The 22,249-nt window shown below is 38.8% G+C and overlaps 1 protein-coding gene across 4 annotated transcripts in view; it reads right to left on the reverse strand.

Annotated features, from left to right (window-relative positions):
• The window catches only part of PHF3 (PHD finger protein 3), a 105,181-nt gene that overhangs the window by 8,387 nt on the left and 74,545 nt on the right, over positions 1 to 22,249 (reverse strand). For all 4 annotated transcript variants that reach the window (XM_082855470.1, XM_082855471.1, XM_082855469.1 and 1 more), the window contains 6 exons: positions 22,082 to 22,238; positions 20,734 to 20,850; positions 4,402 to 4,533; positions 3,375 to 3,510; positions 1,433 to 1,628; positions 777 to 924 (listed from right to left, as the gene is read on the reverse strand). In XM_082855470.1, coding sequence (XP_082711596.1) covers positions 777 to 924; positions 1,433 to 1,628; positions 3,375 to 3,510; positions 4,402 to 4,533; positions 20,734 to 20,850; positions 22,082 to 22,238 — 886 coding nt within the window. The remainder of the gene's footprint in view (positions 1 to 776; positions 925 to 1,432; positions 1,629 to 3,374; positions 3,511 to 4,401; positions 4,534 to 20,733; positions 20,851 to 22,081; positions 22,239 to 22,249) is intronic.

Raw genomic sequence — 22,249 nt, forward strand, 5'->3', positions numbered from 1 at the left:
GGTATAAAACCAACCAAGGGCACCACTGCAGCAACCAAGGTCATTGCTCTCAGGACTGTCAACTAACTGGCGAGTCTCAACTAGACAGCTCACCCTTGAACAACATGCGGGTTAATTAAGGGTGCCCACCCTCTGCGCAGCTGATAATCCGAGTATAACCTACAGTTGTCCCTCCGTATACACAGTTCCACACCTGAGGATTCAACCAACTGCGGGTCATGTGGTACTGTGGTTTTCACTATTGAAGAAATCCGTGTATAAGTGGACCATGCAGTTCAAAACTGTGTTGCTCAAGGGTCAACTGGGTGTGTATCTATATTCACAGAAATGGGCAGGTAAAGGACCACAGTCATGAAGCTGGGGAAATTTAAGCAGTAGGGTAATTGTAAGACTTGATAACAATGAAAAACTCTCCCTGACAAGCTAACACTGTGGGCCATAAATATGTCCATCTTTTACGTAAGTCTGTACTTAAAGAAAAACTCAGATATCCACGCAGACACTCATTAATCTTTAACTCTGACAGAGAATACATCTTGGGAAGAGTACAAGACATGTGGATTTAATACATCAGGGCACAATTTTCTACAGTTCTAAAACTCCATTCGTGGACTCATAATTCCATTAACTGAATGGTTTAAGGATCACTGTCAATAAATATTTTTATCATGAATGAAAATTAAATATTTTAATTTTATTATGTTGTTTCTTTGCCTTGTGGCTTCAGAAACATATATGTCAACCCAGGCATAGAAGGGTAGAAAAGTTCACAGTACCTCTGTCAAGTACTCAGGGGAACCAGACACTGGGTAGGCTTTGGTAACAAATTTTGCTACAGATGGCATGTTGATAAAACCTTTCCAGATGAAGTTCAATCGAGCCAGGAAGGTAGACTCAACTTCAACAGTTCCAGGCATCTCTGGACTAAAAAATGACATTAAGAAGTTTTCAGCCTAAAGATCTGCTCATGAATAAATGCATTTTCTATTTACTCATCAATCATTTCTATTTTAGCATGGCAAGAAAACCAAAATATGTAAAGGCTATGCTTAAAGAGTTTATATTTTCACTTTAATGTACTTATATTTACACAGCCATGTTTTTACAAAGTCTTTCTTCTAGGCTGTCTTGTGGACTAATATGGTCCAGAGAAATGCAAGCAATTTTTCTTTAATGACTTATCTCCTGCCTCTTGGAGCTAATGCAGTTAAGGAGAGTTTTAAAGTCAAGTCCCCACACACTCAAGTCTCTAAATTAACTTTTAGAGTCTTTTTAAAAATCTCAATTAGGGTACAGGAAGGTACAGTTACTGTCTCAAAAGAAAGGTTTCTTTCTTAAGAAACATGTCACTTTTCTAAAGTTTTTGAAGACTTCCAAGTATAATATGGCAAAGAGCTATAAAGAATAGAAATTATAACTAACAGAAAATTACCGTGGAGCAGAAGAGAATGTTGATTTCGGAGACTCTTGTTTCTCCTCTTCAAAGAATTCAGAGGCCAAAATATTTGAGGTTGAAGACAAAGCATCTGCTATACTTTCTGCTTCATTGTCTGAATGTTTACGAGATACTCCAACAACAACTTTCACTTTTTTTGGAGAAAGATCATCTACAGGCGGTGCCATTCGACCTGAAGCCAGAAAACACCAATTATACCACTTTTGTAAACTGAAATTTCTGTAACTTCATCCATTTTCACTTCTAAAGTTATTCAGTTTCCCTGACTGCACTGTTGCATAACCATACATTTACTGGGGTAATTTGTAACTATCATCATTTCTCACAATGAGTTCTAGAACACCTCCCTTACTGATGTGAAAAATTAAAAAAAAAAGAGAATGTTAAACAACTCAGACAAGCTTTTGAAAAGGAAACATTACAACCAGAACCTAAAAATGGTTTCCTGATTCCCTATCAAACATTTTTTAAACTAAACTATAACAAATTCCAACAGTCTTGAGAGGTAACATGAGGAACTAAGTAAAAAAAATCTGTATACCTACTTCGTGTTACATATAGCAGCAGTCCGTGACATATGCATACTACAATGCTACTTAGTTACTAAGCATGAAAAAACACTAGTAAAAGTTTAGAAAATGACATTGATTTTCTCTATAGAATCAAGAAGGAAAACTCAAACTTTATGAAAATAGGTCAAGTACAGTTGTATTTAACAAATATTTTGTGTGCTACCATTAAATTTATTGAAATATTATATTAAATATTATATTAATTATAAATATAACTTTAATCATGAAAATTAGTAGAAATTAATAGAATTAACAAAAAAATTATTAAGATTTTTCCCAGACAAAAACCTAATGAGTATACTAAAAATACTAGTAAACCATGGATAGCTTTCTTCAGGGATAACAATGTCTAAAAACACCCTGACCTGTAAGTCTTTACCATTGTACCAACTGTGAACACACAATTTTGAGAAGATATGTCATTTTTATTATAAGAAAGCTGCCCAGTCTCTAAAACAATGATGGAGGGCAGCATGTTAACTAACCTGAAAAATTTTTCATCTTACTGAACAAAGTATGTATCAGTCCTTTAGCATACCACAGTAAAAAAATAAAACTCCAGAGCTACATCTCTAGAGTTTAAAAAACTCTCGTCCTCCACCTTTACCAATAAACTGAATATAAACTTAAACTCTTGCTCAACACATCCCCATTTCTTATGCCCTAAATCCAGTCTCTAACATCTGTCAATATTACCTAACCTGAGTATCTCAAAGCCTCCCTTTAATTAAAAGCACCTGCATCTCCCTCTTGCACTAGTGCACAAACGCCTGCCACCTAGCCTCGCTCCTTCTTCTCTTGGCTTCTTTCATCATCATCTCTACTCAAAGTCAGAGAAATCGTCATCAAATTCCAAGCTGATCATATCATTCCCCTGCTCAAATCCCTTCAATCACTACCCACTGCTCTTAGATAGAAGACTAAAATGTTTCATATGGCCTACCAAAGCAGGTTTTCAGCAATTTTTATCATAATCTGCAAAGTAACATTTTATATCATGATCCATTACTTACATACACGCACACTCCACATACCCCTGTGTGTCTGTGCACATGTCTGTGTATGCATGTGTGGGTCTTTTTGTTATACATAAATAACTGGAACTAAAGTCTCTCAAAATCATACTTATCTTTAACAGTGCAATTCACCGTGATATTTTCTATTCTGTTTTCATTTGTTTTTGAAATGCTAGTGAACTACTTACTAAATTGATTTCACTACTACTACTAAGTCACAATCTGACTCTGCACCAGTACTGGGAAAACAAAAACCTATTTCAATTATAATTTACAAGTATTCCCCTTTCAAAATGAAAGCAACATTTAGGAAGAAATACTTCAAATTACCTATGCAAATTTTGCAGTTAAGATCAAAAAGATGTTGTCTGTGTTGATTAGTGGTATCTTTAGATAAGGAGTCAATCTCTTCTTTCTGTTTGTCAGATCCTTCTGTCTTCTCCATTGCCTTATTAGCTGTAGGTTCCTAACAGCAGTGAGAGTAAAAATAGGTTAACAGAAAAACTTTGGCCTCAATTATTTAAACCATCTGTTATTTCATACTGATATTTTTCCAAAATCAAACTGCTCCATTCATAGGTTGTTTTTCACGATTTCTTTAAAAAATAAATGCTAGATGTTAATTATGACATAAAACAGAGCAAAAACTCAAACATTTCTCATTCTTCAAGGCCTCTAACAAGATCTATTATTTTCTCATTGATATCTGAAAGTAAGAAAAGCTACACCTGCTCTCAAACTAGTCTGTCTTAAGAAGCACCTGCATATTTCAAGGCCTGTGATGCAGGTGGTCTGCACACTACGTACAGAAAAACAATGCTTTAAACACTCTCAAAACAACATTAAACCAATAATATAGACAACTCTAATAAATACACAGTTAAAAAAATTCTTTTTTCTACTTTAAGAACAAGAGAAGCAGTGGCTTCTCTTGTTGCGGAGCACAGGCTCTAGGTGCGTGGGCTTCAGTAGTTGTGGCTCGTGGGCTCTAGAGCGCAGGCTCAGCACTTGTGGCTCGCAGGCTAGAGTGCAGGCTCAGTAGTTGTGGTGCACAGGCTTAGCTGCTCTGTGGCATGTGGGATCTTCCCGGACCAGGGTTCAAACCCATGTACCCTGCACTGGCAGGCGGATTCTTAACCACTGTGCCACCAGGGAAGTCGGCCCCCCTTTGTTTTTATATTCCAAGTGAATCATTTAATGTGAGTGAGGCTCAGTTTGATATTACCATAAGTATTAACAGAAGAAAATGGTTAAATATAAACATTTTCCCTTCTATCAAAAATGGTCAAATAAATCTTTTCTGAATCTTCATGTTTTGAGCCCTATAAAACATGTTATTTTTATTATCATAATTTACCTGAATCTCCATGGCTGCTTCCTGTTCTTTCATTGGAGCATCACTCTCAATTTCTATCTCACCTTTATGAGTTATCTTGGTGATTGGTCGTCTTTCCACTTCTCTCTGTTCTTTCTCAATCATCTCTATGGTCTAATAGGACATATTTTAAAGAAAACTTCACAGTTAATCACAGATGATTTTTAACCTTTAGGTAGTCTCTCAAGCAACAAACATATACTGAGTACTTGCAAACGTCAGTTTTAAGTGCTGGCGTTTTAAGAATTAGACCTCATACGTCAGCCTGGGGAAGTTTACATGTACAGTAACTGGAGGCAGCTGAAGTGTAATCTAATTTGCAAAGTGATGAAACATGATATTTACATTTAAAATCTGCTTTCTGATCTAGTATTTCAGCAGGTGCCACAGAGAAATAACAATCAAGTTCCTCTTAGATTACTAACTTGATGTTCTAACATCTCCCACAGCAGCAGAAATTTAGTCGAACCACAGAAACGGGAAATCCCCCATCAGAAGGCTCCTGACGGAGCATACTCTGTGACAGGGAACAAGCTCAGCAACAAAGCATAATAAATAAGCAAGAGCAGACAGAACTAGTAAAAGGTAGCTGAGAGTGGAATGGGTTAAGGAAGGTAAAGACGGATCCGGTCATTTGTCTTGTCACTGTTAAGTGCAAATCTTCCTTTAAAGAAAGAAATCAGATACACAGCCCAAAGAAAGAAACAGCTGGTCTCCCATGCAGATGACACCTGCAGCCACAGTTTCAAAGAAGAGAGGCACATGCACATTTGGGATACGAAGCGAAAAAAGAGATGGTGATAATATTTGGAAAATATGAGAAATTATACAAGGGGAAATTAAAGAAATATGTGACTTAGTGTAATGTATCAAATTAAGACGTCTTGCACAACAAACTAAATTTGGTAGAAGATCAACATGGAGGATTAATGCTAAGATTTGGTAAATCATGTAGAGTTCATATATAAGAAACCACTATTTTCCAGAATAAAGAGCTAATACTCTAAGGCCATTGTAATAAAAACAGTGGATAATGTGGCTATCTTGTGGTCACAATAATTTGAAGTCACATATTCACCTCACCTTCAAAGATATTTCAAGTTCACAAACCCCCAATGAAAACTCTCAGCATTAGTAACTTTCAGAATTTTTTAGTTTTAAGTATGCAATACACAGAGAGAGGGGGAAGATGGCGGAAGAGTAAGACACGGAGATCACCTTCCTCCCCACAGATACACCAGAAATACATCTACACGTGGAACAACTCCTACAGAACACCTACTGAACGCTGGCAGAAGACCTCAGACCTCCCAAAAGGCAAGAAACTCCCCACGTGCCTGGGTAGGGCAAAAGAAAAAAGAATAAACAGAGACAAAAGAATAGGGACAGGACCTGCACCAGTGGGAGGGAGCTACGAAGGAGGCAAGTTTTCCACACACTAGGAGCCCCTTCGCGAGTGGAGACCACGGGTGGCGGAGTGGGGATGCTGTGGAGGAGAGCGCAGCAACAGGGGTGCGGAGGGCAAAGCGGGGAGATTCCCGCACAGAGGATCGGTGCCGACTGGCAATCACCAGCCCGAGAGGCTTGTCTACTCACCCGCCGGGGTGGGCGGGGCTGGTAGCTGAGGTTCGGGCTTCCGTCGGAGCGCAGGGAGAGGACTGGGGTTGGCGGCGTGAACACAGCCTGAAGGGGGTTAGTGCGCCACGGCTAGCTGGGAGGGAGTGCGGGGAAAAGTCTGGACCTGCCGAAAAGGGAAGAGACTTTTTCTTCCCTCTTTGTTTCCTGGTGCGCGAGGAGAGCGGATGTAGAGCGCTGCTTAAAGTAGCTCCAGAGACGGGCGCGAGCCGCGGCTAAAAGCGCGAACCCCAGAGACGGGCATGAGACGCTAAGGCTGGTGCTGCCGCCACCAACAAGCCTGTGTGCGAGCACAGGACACTATCCACACCTCCCTTACGGGAGCCTGTGCAGCCCGCCACTGCCAGGGTCCTGGGATCCAGGGACAACTTCCCCGGAAGAACGCATGGCATGCCTCAGGATGGTGCAAAGTCACGCCCACCTCTGCCGCCGCAAGCTCGCCCCGCACTCCGTGCCCCTCCCGCCCCCCAGCCTGAGTGAGCCAGAGCCCCCGAATCAGCGGCTCCTTTAACCCCCTCCTGTCTGAGCAAAAAACAGACGCCCTCCAGCGACCTACACACAGAGGCGGGGCCAGATCCAAAGCTGAACCCCGGGAGCTGTGCGAACAAAGAAGAGAAAGGGAAATCTCTCCCAGCAGCCTCAGAAGCAGCAGATTAAAGCTCCACAATCAAATGATGTACCTGCATCTGTGGAATACCTGAATAGACAACGCATCATCCCAAATTGAGGAGGTGGACTTTGAGAGCAAGATTTATTATTTTTTACCCTTTTCCTTTTTGTGAGTGTGTATGTGTATGCTTCTGTGTGAGATTTCTGTCTGTATAGCTTTGCTTTCACCATTTGTCCTAGGGTTCTATCTGGCCGTTTATTTTTTCTTAAAAAAAATTTTTTTTTCTTAATAATTATTTTTTATTTTAATAACCTTATTTTATTTTACCTTACTTCATTTTATTTTATTTTATCCTCTTCTTTTCTTTCTTCCTTTATTTTTACCTTTTCTCCCTTTTAATTCTGAGCCGTGTGGAAGAAAGGCTCTTGGTGCTGCAGCCAGGAGTCAGTGCTGTGCCTCTGAGGTGGGAGAGCCAACTTCAGGACACTGGTCCACAAGAGACCTCCCAGCTCCACATAATATAAAATGGTGAAAATCTCCCAGAGATCTCCATCTCAACACCAGCACCCAGCTTCACTCAACGACCAGCAAGCTACAGTGCTGGACATCCTATGCCAAACAACTAGCAAGACAGGAACACAAGCCCACCCATTAGCAGAGAGGCTGCTTAAAATCATAGTAAGTCCACAGACACCCCAAAACACACCACCAGATGTGGACCTGCCCACCAGAAAGACAAGATCCAGCCTCATCCACCAGAACACAGGCACTAGTCCCCTACACCAGGAAGCCCACACAACCCACTGAACCAACCTTAGCCACTGGGGACAGACACCAAAAAAAAAGGGAACTATGAACCTGCAGCCTGCAAAAAGGAGACCCCAAACACAGTAAGATAAGCAAAATGAGAAGACAGAAAAACACACCGCAGATGAAGGAGCAAGATAAAAACCCACCAGACGTAACAAATGAAGAGGAAATAGGCAGTCTACCTGAAAAAGAATTCAGAATAATGATAGTAAAGATGACCCAAAACCTTGGAAATGGAATAGAGAAAATGCAAGAAACATTTAACAAGGACCTAGAAGAACTAAAGATGAAACAAGCAACAGTGAACAAAACAATAAATAAAATTAAAAATAATCTAGATGGGATCAATAGCAGAATAACTGAGGCAGAAGAACGGATAAGTGACCTGGAAGATAAAATAGTGGAAATAACTACTGCAGAGCAGAATAAAGAAAAAAGAATGAAAAGAACTGAGGACAGTCTCAGAGACCTCTGGGACATTAAACGCACCAACATTCGAATTATAGGGGTCCCAGAAGAAGAAGAGAAAAAGAAAGGGACTGAGAAAACATTTGAAGAGATTACAGTTGACTTCCCTAATAAGAGAAAGGAAATAGTTAATCAAGTCCAGGAAGCACAGAGAGTCCCATACAGGATAAATCCAAGGTGAAACACGCCAAGACACATATTAATCAAACTATCAAAAATTAAATACAAAGAAAACATATTAAAAGCAGCAAGGGAAAAACAACAAATAACACAAAAGGGAATCTCCATAAGGTTAACAGCTGATCTTTCAGCAGAAACTCTGCAAGCCAGAAGGCACTGGCAGGACATATTTAAAGTGATGAAGAGGAAAATCCTACAACCAAGATTACTCTACCCAGCAAGGATCTCATTCAGATTTGATGGAGAGATTAAAATGTTTACAGACAAGCAAAAGCTGAGAGAGTTCAGCACCACCAAACCAGCTTTACAACAAATACTAAAGGAACACATCTAGGCAAGAAACACAAGAGAAGGAAAAGACCCACAATAAAAAACCCAAAACAATTAAGAAAATGGTAATAGGAACGTACATATTGATAATTACCTTAAATGTAAATGGATTAAATGCTCCCACCAAAAGACACAGACTGGCTGAATGGATACAAAAACAAGACCCTTATATATGCTGTCTATAAGAGACCCACTTCAGACCTAGAGAACACACAGACTGAAAGTAAGGAGATGGAAAAAGATATTCCATGCAAATGGAAACCAAAAGAAAGCTGGAATAGCAATTCTCATATCAGACAAAATAGACTTTAAAATAAAGACTATTACAAGAGACAAAGAAGGACACTACATAATGATCAAGGGATTGATCCAAGAAGAAGATATAACAATTGTAAATATTTATGCACCCAACATAGGAGCACCTCAATACATAAGGCAAATACTAACCGCAATAAAAGGGGAAATCGACAGTAACACATTCATAGTAGGGGACTTTAACACCCCACTTTCACCAATGGACAGATCATCCAAAATGAAATTAAATAAGGAAACACAAGCTTTAATTGATACATTAAACAAGATGGACTTAATTGATATTTAGAATACATTCCACCCAAAAACAACAGAATACACATTTTTCTCAAGTGCTCATGGAACACTCTCCAGGATAGATCATATCTTGGGTGACAAGTCAAGCATTGGTAAATTTAAGAAAATTGAAATTGTATCAAGTATCTTTTCCGACCACAATGCTATGATACTAGATATCAATTACAGGAAGAAATCTGTAAAAAAAACAAATACATGGAGGCTAAACAATACACTAGTTAATAACGAAGTGATCACTAAAGAAATCAAAGAGGAAATCAAAAAATACCTAGAAACAAATGACAATGGAGACCTGATGACCCAAAACCTATGGGATGCAGCAAAAGCAGTTCTATGAGGAAGTTTATAGCAATACAATCCTACCTTAAGAAACAGGAAACCTCTCGAATAAACAACCTAACCTTGCACCTAAAGCAATTAGAGAAAGAAGAACAAAACCCCAAAGTTAGCAGAAGGAAAGAAATCATAAAAATCAGATCAGAAATAAATGAAAAAGAAATGAAGGAAACGATAGCAAAGATCAATAAAACTAAAGGCTGGTTCTTTGAGAAGATAAACAAAATTGATAAAGCATTAGCCAGACTCATCAAAAAAAAAGGGAGAAGACTCAAATCAATAGAATTAGAAATGAAAAAGAAGTAACAACTGACACTGCAGAAATAGAAGAGAGGATGAGAGATTACTACAAGCAACTCTATGCTAATAAAATGGACAACCTGGAAGAAATGGACAAATTCTTAGAAATGCACAACCTGGCAAGACTGAAGCAGGAAGAAATAGAAAATATGAACAGACCAATCACAAACACTGAAATTGAAACTGTGATTAAAAATCTTCCAACAAAAAAAAGCCCAGGACCAGATGGCTTCACAGGCGAATTTTATCAAACACTTAGAAAGCAGCTAACACCTATCCTTCTCAAACTCTTCCAAAATATAGCAGTGGGAGAAACACTCCCAAACTCATTCTAGGAGGCCACCATCACCCTGATACCAAAATCAGAAAAGGATGTCACAAAGAAAGAAAACTACAGGCCAGTATCACTGACGAACATAGATGCAAAAATCCTCAGCAAAATACTAGCAAACATAATACAACAGCACATTAAAAGGATCATACACCATGATCAAGTGGGGTTTACTCCAGGAATGCAAGGATTCTTCAATATATGCAAATCAATCAACGTGATACACCATATTAACAAACTGAAGGAGAAAAACCATATGATCATCTCAATAGATGCAGAGAAAGCTTTCAACAAAATTCAACACCCATTTATGATAAAAACTGTGCAGAAATTAGGCATGGAGGGAACTTTCCTCAACATAATAAAGGCCATATATGACTAACCCACAGCCAACATCGTCCTCAATGGTGAAAAACTGAAAGCATTTCCACTAAGATCAGGAACAAGACAAGGTTGCCCACTCTCACCACTCTTACTCAACATAGCTTTGGAATTTTTAGCCACAGCAATCAGAGAAGAAAAGGAAATAAAAGGAATCCAAATCGGAAAAGAAGGAGCAAAGCTGTCACTGTTTGCAGATGACATGATACTATACATAGAGAATCCTAAAGATGCTACCAGAAAACTACTAGAGCTAATCAATGAATCTGGCAAAGTTGCAGGATACACAATTAATGCACAGAAATCTCTGGCATTCCTATACACTAATGATGAAAAATGTGAAAGTGAAATCAAGAAAACACTCCCATTTACCATTGCAACAAGAAGAATAAAATATCTAGAAATAAACCAACCTAAGGAGACAAAAGATGTGTATGCAGAAAATTAAGACACTGATGAAGAAAATTAAAGATGATACAAATAGATGGAGAGATATACCATTTTCTTGGATTGGAAGAATCAACATTGTGAAAATGACTCTACTACCCAAAGCAATCTACACATTCAATGCAATCCCTATCAAACTACCACTGGCATTTTCCACAGAACTAGAAAAAAAATTTCACAATATGTATGGAAACACAAAAGACCCCAAATAGCCAAAGCAATCTTGAGAACGAAAAACGGAGCTGGAGGAATCAGGCTCCCTGACTTCAGAATATATTACAAAGCTACACTAACCAAGACAGTATGGTACTGACACAAAAACAGAAATATATATCAATGGAACAGGATAAAAAGCCCAGAGATAAACCCACGCACATAGCATCACCTTATCTTTGATAAAGGAGGCAGGAATGTACAGTGGAGGAAGGACAGCCTCTTCAATAAGTGGTGTTGGGAAAACTGGACAGGTACATGTAAAAGTATGAGATTAGATCACTCCCTAACATCATACACAAAAATAAGCTCAAAATGGATTAAATACCTAAATGTAAGCCCAGAAACTATCAAACTCTTAGAGGAAAACACAGGCAGAACACTCTATGACATAAACCACAGCAAGGTCCTTTGTGACCCACCTCCTAGAGAAATGGAAATAAAAATAAACAAATGGGACCTAATGAAACTTAAAGCTTTTGCACAGCAAAGGAAACCATAAACAAGACCAAAAGACAATGCTCAGAATGGGAAAAATATTTGCAAATGAAGCAACTGACAAAGGATTAATCTCCAAAATTTATAAGCAGGTCATGAAGCTCAATAACAAAAAAACAAACAACCCAATCCAAAAATGGGCAGAAGACCTAAATAGACATTTCTCCAAAGAAGATATACAGATTGCCAACAAACACATGAAAGAATGCTCAACATCATTAATCATTAGAGAAATGCAAATCAAAACTACAATGAGATATCATCTCATACCAGTCAGAATGGCTATCATCAAAAAATTTATAAACAGGGCTTCCCTGGTGGCACAGTGGTTGAGAGTCCGCCTGCTGATGCAGGGGACACAGGTTCGTGCCCCGGTCTGGGAGGATCCCACATGCCGCGGAGCGGCTGGGCCTGTGAGCCATCGCCGCTGAGCCTGTGTGTCCGGAGCCTGTGCTCTGCAACAGGAGAGGCCGCAGCAGTGAGAGGCCCGTGTACCGCAAAAAAAAAAAAATCTGGAAACAATAAATGCTGGAGAGGGTGTGGAGAAAAGGGAACACTCTTGCACTGCTGCTGGGAATGTAAATTGGTACAGCTACTATGCAGAACAGTATGGAGGTTCCTGAAAAAACTACAAATAGAACTACCATATGACCCAGCAATCCCACTACTGGGCATATGCCCTGAGAAAACCATAATTCAAAAAGCGTCATGTTCCAAAATGTTCATTGCAGATCTATTTACAATAGCCCAGAGATGGAAACAACTTAAGTGTCCATCATCGGAGGAATGGATAAAGAAGATGTGGCACATATATACAATGGAATATTACTCAGCCGTAAAAAGAAACGAAATCGAGTTATTTGTAGTGAGGTGGTTGGACCCAGAGTCTGTCATACAGAGAGAAGTAAGTCAGAAAGAGAAAGACAAATACCATATGCTAACACATCTATATGGAATCTAAGAAAAAAAATATGAAGAAACTAGGGGTAAGATGGGAATAAAGACACAGACCTACTGGAGAATGGACTTGAGGATATGGGTAAGGGAAAGGTTAAGCTGTGACAAAGCGAGAGAGTGGCATGGACATATATACACGACTAAACGTAAAATAGATAGCTAGTGGGAAGCAGCCGCATAGCAGAGGAAGATCAACTGGGTGCTTTGTGACCACCTGGATGGGTGGGATAGGGAGGGTGGGAGGGAGGGAGAAGCAAGAGGGAGGAGATATGGGAACAAATATATATGTATAATTGATTCACTTTATTATAAAACAGAAACTAACACACCATTGTAAAGCAATTATACTCCAATAAAGATGTAAAAAAAAAGGCCAGTGTTGAGACTCACACTAATTACAAAGGGGAAGATCACCTCCCAGGGGGAAAAAAAAAATGCAATACAGGAGACAGCTTCAAGATGATGCAGGAGTAAGAAGTGGAGATCACCTTCCTCCTCACAAATACATCAGAAATACATCTAAACGTGGAACAAACCCTACAGAACACCTACTGAACGCTAGCAGAAGACCTCAGACCTCCCAAAAGGCAAGAAACTCCCCACGTACCTGTGCAGGGCAAAAGGAAAAAGAAAAATCAGAGACAAAAGAATAGGGACAGGACCTGCACCAGTGGGAGGGAGCTGTGAAGCAGGAAAGTTTCCACACACTAGGAAGCCCCTTCATGGGCGGAGACTGCGGGTGGCAGAGGGGGAAGCTTCAGAGCCGCGGAGGAGAGCACAGCAACAGGGGTGCAGAGGGAAAAGCGGAGAGATTCCCACACAGAGGATCAGTGCCGACTGGCACTCACCAGCCCGTGAGGCTTGTGTGCTCACCCGCCGGGGTGGGCGGGGCTGGGAGCTGAGGCTCCAGCTTTGGGAAAAGGTATGGACCTGCCTAAGAGGCCAGAGACCATTATTTTGGGGTGCACGAGGAGAGGGGATACAGAGCACCACCTAAACAAGCTTCATAGACGGGCGCAGGCCGCAGCTAACAGTGCAGACCCTAGAGACGGGCATGAGATGCTAAGGCTGCTGCTGCTGCCACCAAGAAGCCTGTGTGCTCGCACAGGACACTATCCACACCTCCCTTCCGGGAGCCTGTGCAGCCCGCCACTGCCAGGGTCCTATGATCCAGGGACAACTACCCCAGGGGAACGCACGGCGCACCTCAGGCTGGTGCAACGTCATGCTGGCCTCTGCCGCCGCAGGCTCGCCCCACATCCGTACCCCTCCCTCCCCGCATCCTGAGTGAGCCAGAGCCCCCTAATCAGCTGTTAATTTAACCCCCTCCTGTCTGAGTGAAGAACAGACGCCCTCAGGTGACCTACACACAGAGGAGGGGCCAGATCCAAAGCTGAACCCCGGGAGGTGTGCAAACAAAGAAGAGAAAGGGAAATCTCTCCCAGCAGCCTCAGGAGCAGCAGATTAAATCCCCACAGTCAACTTGATGTACCCTGCATCGGTGGAGTACCTGATTAGACAACGCATCACCCCAAAATTGAGGCGGTGGACTTTGGGAGCAACTGTAGACTTGGGGTTGGCTTTCTGCATCTAATGTGTTACTACTTTTATGTTTACCTTAGTTTACTATGTAGAGCTTATTCTCATTGGTAGATTTATTGATGTGGTTGCTCTCTTCCTTTCTTTTTTTATATATGTATTTTTCCCTTTTCTCCTTTGTGAGGGTCTATGTGTGTGCTTCTTTGTGTGATTTTGTCTATATACCTTCGCTTTTACCATTTGTCCTAGGGTTCTGTCTGTCCTTTTTTTTTTTTAATAAAGTTCTTAATGCTTGTTATCATTGATGGATTTGTTTTAACATATGGTTGCTCTCTCTTTCTTTCGTTTTTCACTTTATTATTTTTTTATCTTTAATAATATATTTTTTACTTTAATTACTTTATTTTTCTTTGTTTCTTTCTTTTTCTCCCTTTTCTACTGAGCCGTGTGGCTGACAGGTTCTTGGTGCTCCAGCTGGGTGTCAGGCTTGTGCCTCGGAGGTGGGAGAGCTGAGTTCAGGATACTGGTCCACCACAGACCTCCCAGCCCCAGGTAATATCGAACAGTGAAAGGTCTCCTAGAGATCTCCAAATCAACGCTAAGACCCAGCTGCACTCAATGACCAGCAAGCTACAGTGCTGGACACCCTATGCCAAACAACTAGCAAGACAGGAAGAAAACCCCACCCATTAGCAGAGAGGCTGCCTAAAATCATATGAAGTTCACAGACACCCCAAAACACACCACCAGATGCAGTCCGGCCCACGAGAAAGACAAGGTCCAGCCCCACCCACCAGAACATACACACTGATACCCTCCACCAGGAAGCCTACACAAGCCACAGAACCAACCTTAACCACTGGGGACAGACACCAAAAACAACGGGAGCTACGAACCTGCAGTCCGCAAAAAGGATACCCCAAACACAGTAAGCTAAGCAAAATGAGAAGACAGAGAAACACACAGCAGATGAAGGAGCAAGATAAAAACCCACCAGACCTAACAAATGAAGAGGAAATAGGCAGTCTACCTGAAAAACAATTCAGAATAATGATAGTAAAGCTGATCCAAAATCTTGGAAATAGAATGGAGAAAATACAAGAAACGTTTAACAAGGACTTAGAAGAACTAAAGAGTAAACAAACAATGAACACCACAATAAATGAAATAAAAAATCCTCTAGAAGGAATCAACAGCAGAATAACTGAGGCAGAAGAACAGATAAGTGACCTGAAAGATAAAATAGTGTAAATAACTACTACAGAGCAGAATAAAGAAAAAAGAATGAAAAGAATTGAGGACACTCTGAGACCTCTGGGACAACATTAAACGCACAAACATTCAACTTACAGAGGTTCCAGAAGAAGAAGAGAAAAAAAACAGGGACCAAGAAAATACCTGAACAGATTACAGTTGAAAACTTCCCTTATATGGGAAAGAAAATAATCAAGATCAGAAAGTGCAGAGAGTCCCATACAGGATAAATCCAAGGAGAAACACACCAAGACACATATTAATCAAACTATCAAAAATTAAATATAAGGAAAAAATATTAAGAGGAGCAAGGGAAAAGCAACAAATAACATACAGGAGAATCCACATAAGGTTAACAGGTGATTTTTCAGCAGAAACTCTGAAAACCAGAAGAGAATGGCAGGACATATTTAAAGTGATGAAAGAGAAAAACCCACAACCAAAGATTACTCTACCCAGCAAGGATCTCATTCAGATTCAATGGAGAAATTAAAACCTTTACAGACAAGCAAAAGCTAAGAGAATTCAGCACCACCAAACCAGCTTTATAATAAATGCTAAAGGAACTTCTCTAGGCAGAAAACACAAGAGAAGGAAAACACCTACAATAACAAACCCAAAACTATTTAAAAAATGGTTAATAGGAACACACATATCAATAACTACCTTAAATGTAAATGGATTAAATACTCCAACTAAAAGACATACACTGCCTGAATGGATACAAAAATGAGACCTGTATATACACTGTCTACAAGAGACCCACTTCAGACCCACAGGCACATTCAGACTGAAAGTGAGGGCATGGAAAACAGTATTCCATGCAAATGGAAATCAAAAGAAAGCTGCAGTAGCAATTCTCATATCAGACAAAATAAACCTTAAAATAAAGACTATTACAAGAGACAAAGAAGGACACTACATAATAATCAAGTGATCAATCCAAGAAGATATAACAATTGTCCATATTTATGCACCCAACATAGGAACACCTCAATACATAAGGCAAATGCTAACAACAATAAAATGGGAAACTGACAGTAACACAATCATAGTAGGGGACTTTAACACCCCACTTTCATCAATGGACAGATCATCCAAAATGGAAATAAAAAAAGGAAACACAAGCTTTAAATAATACATTAAACAAGATGGACTTAATTGGTATTTATAGGACACTCCATCCAAAAACAACAGAATACACTTTCTTCTCAAGTGATCATGGAACATTCTCCAGGATAGATCATATCTTGGGTCACAAATCAAGCCTTGGTAAATTTAAGAAAATTGAAATCGTATCAGGTATCCAATTCGACCACAACGCTATGTGACTAGATATCAATTACAGGAAAAAAATCTGTGAAAAATACAAACACATGGAGGCTAAACAATACACTACTTAACAACCAAGAGATCACTTAAGAACTCAGAGGAAATCAAAAAATACCTAGAAACAAATGAAAATGAAAACACGATGACCCAAAACCTACAGGATGCAGCAAAAGCAGTTCTAAGAGGGAAGTTTATAGCAATACAGTCCTACCTCAAGAAACAAGAAACAACTCAAATAAACAACCTAACCTTACACCTAAAGCAATCAGAGAAATACGACGAAAAAAACCCCAAAGTTAGCAGAAGGAAAGAAATCATAATCAGATCAGATATAAATGAACAAGAAATGAAGGAAACAATGGCAAAGATCAATAAAACTAAAAGCTGGTTCTTTGAGAAGATAAACAAAACTGATAAACCACTAGCCAGACTCATCAAGAAAAAAACGGAGAAGACTCACATCAACAGAATTAGAAATGAAAAAGGAGAAGTAACAACTGACACAGCAAAAATACAAAGGATCATGAGAGATTACTACAAGCAACTATATACCAATAAAATGGATAACCTGTAAGAAATGGACCAATTCTTAGAAAAGCACAACCATCCAAGACTGAACCAGGAAGAAATAGAAAACAGAACCAGACCAATCACAAGCACTGAAATTGAAACTGTGATTAAATATCTTCCAACAAAGGCCCAGGACCAGATGGATTCACAGGCAAATTCCATCAAACATTTACAGAAGAGCTATCACCTATCCTTCTCAAACTCTTCCAAAATACAGCAGAGGAAGGAACACTGCCAAACTCATTCTACGAGGCCACCATCACCCTGATACCAAAACCAGACAAAGATGTCGCAAAAAGAGAAACTTACAGACCAATATCACTGATGAACATAGATGCAAAAGTCCTCAACAAAATACTAGCTAACAGAATCCAGCAGCACATTAAAAAGATCAGCCACCATGATCAAATGGGTTTTATCACAGGAATGCAAAGATTCTTCAATATATGCAAATCAATCAATGTGATACACCATATTGACAAACTGAAGAAAAACCATATGATCATCTCAATAGATGCAGGGAAAGCTTTCGACAAAATTCAACACCCATTTATGATTAAAACCCTCTAGAAAGTAGGCATAGAGGGAACTTACCTCTATGTAATAAGGGCCATATATGACTAACCCACAGCCAACATCATCCTCAATGGTGAAAAACTGAAACCATTTCCACTAAGATCAGGAACAAGACAAGGCTGCCCACTCTCACCACTATCAGTCAACATGGTTTTGGAAGTTTTAGCCACACCAATCAGAGAAGCAAAAGAAATAAAAGGAATCCAAATGGAAAAGAAGATGTAAAACTGTCACTGTTTGCAGATGGCATGATACTATACATAGACAATCCCAAAGATGCTACCAGAAAACTATGAGAGCCAATCAATGAATCTGGTAAAGTAGCAGGATACAAAATTAATGCACAGAAATCTCTTGCATTCCTGTACACTAATGATGAAAAATCTGAAAGAGAAATTAAGGAAACACTCCCATGTACCACTGCAACAAAAGGAATAATACCTAGGAACAAACCACCCTAAGGAGACAAAAGACCTGTATGCAGAAAACTATAAGACACTGATGAAAGAAATTAAAGATGATACAAACAGATGGAGAGATATACCATGTTCTTGGATTGGAAGAATCAACACTGTGAAAATGACTATACTACCAAAACAATCTACAGTTTCAATGCAATCCCTATCAAACTACCAATGGCATTTTTCACAGAACTAAAAACAAAAATTTCACAATTTGTATGGAAACACAAAAGACCCCGAATAGCCAAAGCAATCTTGAAAACGGAAAATTGAACTGGAGGAATCAGGCTCCCTGACTTCAGACTATACTACAAAGTAATCAAGACAAAATGGTACTGGCACTAAAACAGAAATATAGATCAATGGAACAGGATAGAAAGCCCAGAGATAAACCCACGCACATATGGTCACCTTATCTTTGATAAAGGAGGCAAGAATATACAACAGAGAAAAGACAGCCTCTTCAATAAGTGGTGCTGGGAAAACCAGACAGCTATATGTTAAAGAGTAAAATTAGAACACTTCCTAACACCGTACACAAAAATAAACTCAAAATGGATTAAAGACCTAAATGTAAGGCCAGAAACTATCAAACTCTTAGAGGAAAACATAGGCAGAACACTCTTTGACATACATCACAGCAAAATCCTTTGTGACCCACCTCCTAGAGAAATGGAAAAACAAAAATAAACAAATGGGATGTAATGAAACTTAAAAGCTTTTGCACAGCAAAGGAAACCATAAACAAGATGAAAAGACAACCCTCAGAATGGGAGAAAATATTTACAAACGAAGCAACTGACAAAGAATTAATCTCCAAAATATACAAACAGCTCATGCAGGTCAATATCAAAAAAACAAACAACCCAATCCAAAAATGGACCAAAGACCTAAACTGACATTTCTCCAAAGAAGATATACAGAACACCAACAAGCACATGAAAGAATGCTCAACATCACTAATCATTAGAGAAATGCAAATCAAAACTACAATGAGGTATCATTCCACACCTGTCAGAATGGCCATCATCAAAAAAATCTACAAACGATAAATGCTGGAGAAGGTATGGGGAAAAGGGAACCCTCTTGCACTGTTGGTGGGAATGTAAATTGATACAGCCACTATGGAGAACAGTATGGAGGTTCCTGAAAAAACTAAAAATAGAAATACCATACGACCCAGCAATCCCACTACTGGGCATATACCCTGAGAAAACCGTAATTTAAAAAGAGTCACATACCACAATGTTCACTGCAGCTCTATTTACAATAGCCAGAACATGGAAGCAACCTAAGTGTCCAAAGACAGATGAATGGAAAAAGAAGATGTGGCACATATATACAATGAAATATTACTCAGCCATAAAAAGAAATGAAATAGAGTTATTTGCAGTGAGGTGGATGGACCTAGAGTCTGTCATACAGAGTGAAGTAAGTCAGAACAAGAAAAACATAAATACCATACGCTAACACATATATATGGAATCTAAAAAAAAAAAAGGTTCTGAAGAACCTAGGGGCACGACAGGAATGGAATAAAGATGCAGATGTAGAGAATGGACTTGAGGACACAGGGAAGGGGAAGGGGAAGCTGGGACGAAGTGAGAGAGTGTCATGGACATATATACACTAGCAAATGTAAAACAGATAGCTAGTGGGAAGCAGCCACATCGCAAAAGGAGATCGCTCGGTGCTCTGTGACCACCTAGATGGATGGGATAGGGAGGGTGGGAGGGAGACGCAAGAGGGAGGACATATGGGGACATATATGTATGTATAGCTGATTCACTTTGTTATACAGCAGAAACTAACACACCATTGTAAAGCAATTATACTCCAATAAAGATGTTTAAAAAAAATGCGATACAGTGCACGTACTACATACATTATATAACACATCAGTTAGGTCTGGGACAGCACTACTTAACTATACACAAGGTATTTCTGTGTATATAAACATTCATACGTGATACTTCAGGGTCACATTTTATCAATAAATTGTTAACGAAAAATACCCTTGTTCTTGAAATCTTTTGGCATTTGAAAATGAATATTAAAGGACTATAAACTTATAAAATTTTCATTCTGACTTAACCTGGCTCCACAAATTACCAATATTCATAAAACCTTCAAACTATGCTTTTGAAACGTGCAAATGTAAGAAAAGATACACTTATTTTCCCATCCTTCTGATTTACAAAATATAAGGTAATTATGTAAGTTGATAACTGGAGGAAATGAGAAAAAAGCATAAGAGATCAGGAAAAATCAACAACAAAAACTTTAAGAATAGGCTAATGGAGGATCAGTAACAAAAAAACACAGAACAGAAAGTCTGTTGCTGTGCACTCTGAGGTGAATTACTATATCTGTGTATAGCGTTTTTCTCTATGGCTAAAAAATATGTTTTGATATAGACAAATACATATTTGTAGATATTTTGATAGAGACAAACACATATTTACAGATAATCTTACATGTCTATTTTCTCTTCGTCTCCAAGCAGCTAACTCTTTAGAAGCTAGTTCTTCTGGACTCATTCTTATAAGGTGATCAGGGGTTACTTCTCCTTTTAGCACTTTTTTAAATAATATCTGGAGGTATTTAAAAATGGGAAGGAAAGGAGAGAAAAACATTTTTAAAAGAACGAGGAGCTGCTGTATAGAAACTTGTAATAAATGAAGATGAAATTTTGAAACCTAATTTACAAATGTTTAATGATTCACGTATTACCTCCTGCAAAGAGAATAAATGACAGCCTTGTGTTCTAGAAACTTACCATCTAAGGTAGCTAAATACACATTTTGTATAAAAACCAAGACACAATGGAGAAGCATGTATGGTGAAGTCATTACAACATCTTTGCAAAGTTGTATTAAGTCTTCCCAGGGACAGACACCGTCACAATAGCCAACCCATGACTATATGAAAGATACTGCATAAAAGAACTTTACTGAATGGGATGTCTTTCATATTTTTAAGATTTCATATGTTTAAATCCTAACAGGCTTACAGGGGACTCCAGAGCAAAAGAACCAACTGTTAAGAAAAAGCCTGAAGGAAGTAAATATTTACTTGAAGAAAAGCTTTCAGATTACGTAATTCAAAAAGTATCTGATCCCCTGCACCATGATGGCAGATTGTACAATGTAGATTTTTCTTACGTAGCTGTTAGCATACTTCAAGAAAATACCTCATATTGCACACTACGGCAAATACCATTACACAAACTGACAAACTGATATCACTCGTGTGAAAACGTTGTAAAACTTAAACAAATGTGTAAGGAGTTTGCATCTACACCCACAGCTTTCAGATTTCCTCTAAGTCCCAGGAAAAGATTAAGGATTCAATTAAAGTTTACTCCACTGCTAAGATTCTTAGAACTAGTCATATTTAAATTAATAACAATATTTTAAAACAGCTTTCTTTTTTATCAAAATGTAAATTATTTTCTTAAGCAGTGTAACTCTATTTTCAAATTTACATCAGAAGTATTAAATACATAGTGTTACAAATTTTGGTTTAACAGTGTTTTTGAAGAATACATATGAATGAATTTTTTAATAAACTGGATTAAACAAGGGACATAAAGGAAAGAAAATTCACATCAATCGGGTTAAGATAGATTTAGTATTTTATATTTTAACAGACATTGCATAACACTAGTCACCACTGTTCAGAATTCATAACTCAGTTCAGTAGCAAAAGACTAGGTCTCGCTTCAAGAAATAAATTATAGATCTATTGTATGAAAATCATAAATCTCTACGTATTAGGAAAGTTGGAAGCATAAAGATCCAGACACGAACAAAACATACTTACATTGTTTTTAGGATCTTTCAGATTGAACATCAAACTTCTATATTTGTTCTTATATTTAGCATCTGTGTCCCGAAAAAAAGAGAAAAGCTCTTTTTCAATTTTTGTGGCAACTTTTGCTGCCTTTTCCTCTGGTACCTTCAAATTTGAGTCTGTAAGTCTTAAAATTAG

This window comes from Leucopleurus acutus (genome assembly GCF_964270905.1).
Source record: "Leucopleurus acutus genome assembly, chromosome: 15".
Taxonomy (NCBI): Eukaryota; Metazoa; Chordata; class Mammalia; order Artiodactyla; family Delphinidae; genus Leucopleurus; species Leucopleurus acutus.